Genomic DNA, 5000 nt, shown 5'->3' on the forward strand with positions numbered 1-5000 from the left:
AAAGGAGCTGAAACTCACGTCCCTGGAAGACAAAAGAGTAAGGGGAGACATAACCACTTGCAAAATTCTCAGGGGAATTGACAGGGTGGACAAAGACAAACTCTTCAGCACGGGTGGGACACGAACAAGGGGACACAGGTGGAAACTTAGTACCCAAATGAGCCACAGAGACGTTAGAAAGAATTTTTCAGTGTCAGAGTAGTTAACAAATGGAATGCATTAGGCAGTGATGTGGTGGAGGCTGACTCCAAACACAGTTTCAAGTGTAGATATGATAGAGCCCAATAGGCTCAGGAACCTGTACACCAGTTGATTGACAGTTGAGAGGCGGTTGAACCAGAGCTCAACTCCTGCAAACACAACTATATGGTGAGTATATAGTAGTAGTAGTAGTAGGCATCCATCAGTCTCAGGAGACTATGGAGTTGCGCTCTGGTGTGGGCCTGGTCTGGAGTGGCCTCACCAGGGCGCAAAGCTAGGGTAGGTTGATTCGGGGGAGAAGCTGTTACCCAGGCAGCAGGTCCCCTACCCTCCCCACGGCGCTGAAAGTCTCTTGGTGAGTATATATATATATGTAATAATATGGAGAAAAAAATCAAGTACTTGAAGGCCATAGTAAAGTGCTTACTAGAGGGATGTGTAGTGATGGAGAGTCAGAGATGTAAAGTCATGAGAGGAGCGTCACTTAGCGAGGCCTACAGTGAGTCTTGGTCCGTAGCCGAGGAAGGCTTCACCAAGCAACTCGAAAAGATGTAATTTGGCATTGTGTCGAAGCATTTCATTATAGCCTGCACGCGCGCCCACGCCACTCACAGAGGCTCGAGACCGCACGCAAGCACTCACTAAGGGTCGTGCATTCATTCCGGCACGTTCAAGCACCAACGCGCGCACACCTGCGCGCGCACGGGCAACACATCCTTGGAGTCAAGTGGATCATTCAAATGCCTTCAGAGCAGCTCGACTACACATCCCGGCACACAATGCCGACGAGACGAAGATGAACTCTTCACATCCTCTTCAAAAGTAACTAAACCCAAATTTTTTGCAATATGATGGAAGGGATGTGAAAGGGAGGCCCTCGGGCTGCAAGGAAGACCTTGCACAAGGGGGAGCGTGGTGCTGTGTGGGCCCGAGACGGCCCTCTCTTAGACAGAGGCCGGAAACGCTGTCAGTTAGACGGGAATCTTTTGGGTGGTTGAGCGAGCCACCTGTCTGGGGCAAGATTGATCAGCGGGCGTCAGGAAGCGTGTCTCTGGACGTTTATCACACGACACCAGTCACCTGCTGCTGGCGCCTCGCCTTCCTCGCTACTGACTGTTGGAGCCTCGCCCTCCTCACTACTGACTGTTGGCGCCTCGTCTTCCTCACTACTGACTGTTGGCGCCTCGCCTTCCTCACTACTGACTGTTGGCGCCTCGCCTTTCTCACTACTGACTGTTGGCGCCTCGCCTTCCTCACTACTGACTGTTGGCGCCTCGCCTTTCTCACTACTGACTGTTGGCGCCTCGCCTTCCTCACTACTGACTGTTGGCGCCTCGCCTTCCTCACTACTGACTGTTGGCGCCTCGCCTTCCTCACTACTGACTGCTGGCGCCTCGCCCTCCTCACTACTGACTGCTGGCGCCTCGCCCTCCTCACTACTGACTGTTGGCGCCTCGCCTTCCCCACTACTGACTGTTGGCGCCTCGCCTTCCTCACTACTGACTGTTGGCGCCTCGCCTTCCCCACTACTGACTGCTGGCGCCTCGCCTTCCTCACTACTGACTGTTGGCGCCTCGCCCTCCTCACTACTGACTGTTGGCGCCTCGCCTTCCTCACTACTGACTGTTGGCGCCTCGCCTTCCTCACTACTGACTGTTGGCGCCTCGCCTTCCTCACTACTGACTGTTGGCGCCTCGCCTTCCTCACTAGTGACTGTTGGCGCCTCGCCTTCCCCACTACTGACTGCTGCCGCCTCGCCCTCCTCACTACTGACTGCTGGCGCCTCGCCTTCCTCACTACTGACTGTTGGCGCCTCGCCTTCCTCACTACTGACTGTTGGCGCCTCGCCTTCCTCACTACTGACTGTTGGCGCCTCGCCTTCCTCACTACTGACTGTTGGCGCCTCGCCTTCCTCACTACTGACTGTTGGCGCCTCGCCTTCCTCACTACTGACTGTTGGCGCCTCGCCTTCCTCCCACGTCACTACACCACACTCTAGAGGGGCTCTACGGGCTCCTGGTGCGTCACGGGGGGCTCTACGGGGTCCCGGTGCGTCACGAGCGGCTCTACGGGCTCTTGGTGCGTCACGAGCGGCTCTACGGGCTCTTGGTGCGTCACGAGCGGCTCTACGGGCTCTTGGTGCGTCACGAGCGGCTCTACGGGCTCCTGGTGTGTCACGAGTGGCTCTCCGGGCTCCTGGTGCGTCACGGGGGGCTCTACGGGCTCCTGGTGCGTCACGAGCGGCTCTACGGGCTCCTGGTGCGTCACGAGCGGCTCTACGGGCTCCTGGTGTGTCACGAGTGGCTCTCCGGGCTCCTGGTGCGTCACGGGGGGGGGGCTCTACGGGCTCCTGGTGCGTCACGGGGGGCTCTACGGGCTCCTGGTGCGTCACGAGCGGCTCTACGGGCTCCTGGTGTGTCACGGGGGGCTCTACGGGCTCCTGGTGCGTCACGGGGGGCTGTACGGGTTCCTGGTGTGTCACGAGGGGCTCTACGGGCTCCTGGTGTGTCACGGGGGCTCTACGGGCTCCTGGTGTGTCACGGGGGGCTCTACGGGCTCCTGGTGTGTCACAAGGGGCTCTACGGGCTCCTGGTGTGTCACGGGGGCTCTACGGGCTCCTGGTGTGTCACGAGCGGTTCTACGGGCTCCTGGTGTGTCACGAGTGGCTCTCCGGGCTCCTGGTGCGTCACGGGGGGCTCTACGGGCTCCTGGTGCGTCACGAGCGGCTCTACGGGCTCCTGGTGCGTCACGAGCGGCTCTACGGGCTCCTGGTGTGTCACGAGTGGCTCTCCGGGCTCCTGGTGCGTCACGGGGGGGGGGCTCTACGGGCTCCTGGTGCGTCACGGGGGGCTCTACGGGCTCCTGGTGCGTCACGAGCGGCTCTACGGGCTCCTGGTGTGTCACGGGGGGCTCTACGGGCTCCTGGTGCGTCACGGGGGGCTGTACGGGTTCCTGGTGTGTCACGAGGGGCTCTACGGGCTCCTGGTGTGTCACGGGGGCTCTACGGGCTCCTGGTGTGTCACGGGGGGCTCTACGGGCTCCTGGTGTGTCACAAGGGGCTCTACGGGCTCCTGGTGTGTCACGGGGGCTCTACGGGCTCCTGGTGTGTCACGAGCGGTTCTACGGGCTCCTGGTGTGTCACGAGGGGCTCTACGGGCTCCTGGTGCGTCACGAGCGGCTCTACGGGCTCCTGGTGTGTCACGAGGGGCTCTACGGGCTCCCGGTGTTTCACGAGGGGCTCTACGGGCTCCTGGTGCGTCACGAGCGGCTCTACGGGCTCCTGGTGCGTCACGAGCGGCTCTACGGGCTCCTGGTGCGTCACGAGCGGCTCTACGGGCACCTGCTGCGTCACGAGGGGCTCTACGGGCTCCTGGTGCGTCACGAGGGGCTCTACGGGCTCCTGGTGCGTCACGAGCGGCTCTACGGGCTCCTGGTGCGTCACGAGCGGCTCTACGGGCTCCTGGTGCGTCACGGGGGGCTCTACGGGCTCCTGGTGCGTCACGAGGGGCTCTACGGGCTCCTGGTGCGTCAGGAGCGGCTCTACGGGCTCCCGGTGCGTCAGGAGCGGCTCTACGGGCTCCTGGTGCGTCACGAGCGGCTCTACGGGCTCCTGGTGCGTCACGGGGGGCTCTTCGGGCTCATGTTGCGTCACGAGCGGCTCTACGGGCTCCTGGTGCGTCAGGAGCGGCTCTACGGGCTCCTGGTGCGTCACGGGGGGCTCTACGGGCTCCTGCTGCATCGCGGGGGGCTCTACGGGCTCCTGGTGTGTCACGAGGGGCTCTACGGGCTCCTGCTACGTCACGAGCGGTTCTACGGGCTCCTGGTGTGTCACGGGGGGCTCTACGGGCTCCCGGTGTGTCACGAGGGGTTCTACGGGCTCCTGGTGCGTCACGGGGGGCTCTACGGGCTCCTGGTGCGTCACGGGGGGCTCTACGGGCTCCTGGTGTGTCACGAGTGGCTCTACGGGCTCCTGGTGTGTCACGAGGGGCTCTACGGGCTCCTGGTGCGTCACGAGCGGCTCTACGGGCTCCCGGTGTGTCACGAGGGGCTCTACGGGCTCCCGGTGTGTCACGAGGGGCTCTACGGGCTCCCGGTGTGTCACGAGGGGCTCTACGGGCTCCTGGTGCGTCACGGGGGGCTCTACGGGCTCCTGGTGCGTCACGAGCGGCTCTACGGGCTCCTGGTGCGTCACGAGCGGCTCTACGGGCTCCTGCTGCGTCACGAGGGGCTCTACGGGCTCCTGCTGCGTCACGAGGGGCTCTACGGGCTTCTGGTGCGTCACGAGCGGCTCTACGGGCTCCTGGTGCGTCACGAGCGGCTCTACGGGCTCCTGGTGCGTCACGAGCGGCTCTACGGGCTCCTGGTGCATCACGGGGGGCTCTACGGGCTCCTGGTGCGTCATGAGGGGCTCTACGGGCTCCTGGTGCGTCACGAGCGGCTCTACGGGCTCCCGGTGCGTCAGGAGCGGCTCTACGGGCTCCTGGTGCGTCACGAGCGGCTCTACGGGCTCCTGGTGCGTCACGGGGGGCTCTTCGGGCTCATGTTGCGTCACGAGCGGCTCTACGGGCTCCTGGTGCGTCAGGAGCGGCTCTACGGGCTCCTGGTGCGTCACAAGGGGCTCTACGGGCTCCTGGTGCGTCAGGAGCGGCTCTACGGGCTCCTGGTGCGTCACAAGGGGCTCTACGGGCTTCTGGTGCGTCACGAGCGGCTCTACGGGCTCCTGGTGCGTCACGGGGGCTCTACAGGCTCCCGGTGCGTCACGAGCGGCTCTACGGGCTCCTGGTGCGTCACGGGGGGCT

At 63.1% G+C, this 5000-nt stretch overlaps 2 protein-coding genes across 2 annotated transcripts in view; one reads left to right on the top strand and one right to left on the bottom strand.

Moving 5' to 3' along the window:
- LOC123756102 (Ca[2+]-channel protein alpha[[1]] subunit T) overlaps positions 1-5000 on the top strand; it is a 487984-nt gene that overhangs the window by 22249 nt on the left and 460735 nt on the right. The gene's annotated exons all lie outside the window — the stretch shown is intronic.
- The window catches only part of LOC123753084 (skin secretory protein xP2-like), a 7802-nt gene continuing 4039 nt past the window's right edge, over positions 1238-5000 (bottom strand). Inside the window, exon 2 of the mRNA XM_069336461.1 lies at positions 1238-2217. Coding sequence (XP_069192562.1) covers positions 1238-2217 — 980 coding nt within the window. The remainder of the gene's footprint in view (positions 2218-5000) is intronic.

This window comes from Procambarus clarkii, chromosome 36 (genome assembly GCF_040958095.1).
Source record: "Procambarus clarkii isolate CNS0578487 chromosome 36, FALCON_Pclarkii_2.0, whole genome shotgun sequence".
NCBI classification, from domain to species: Eukaryota; Metazoa; Arthropoda; class Malacostraca; order Decapoda; family Cambaridae; genus Procambarus; species Procambarus clarkii.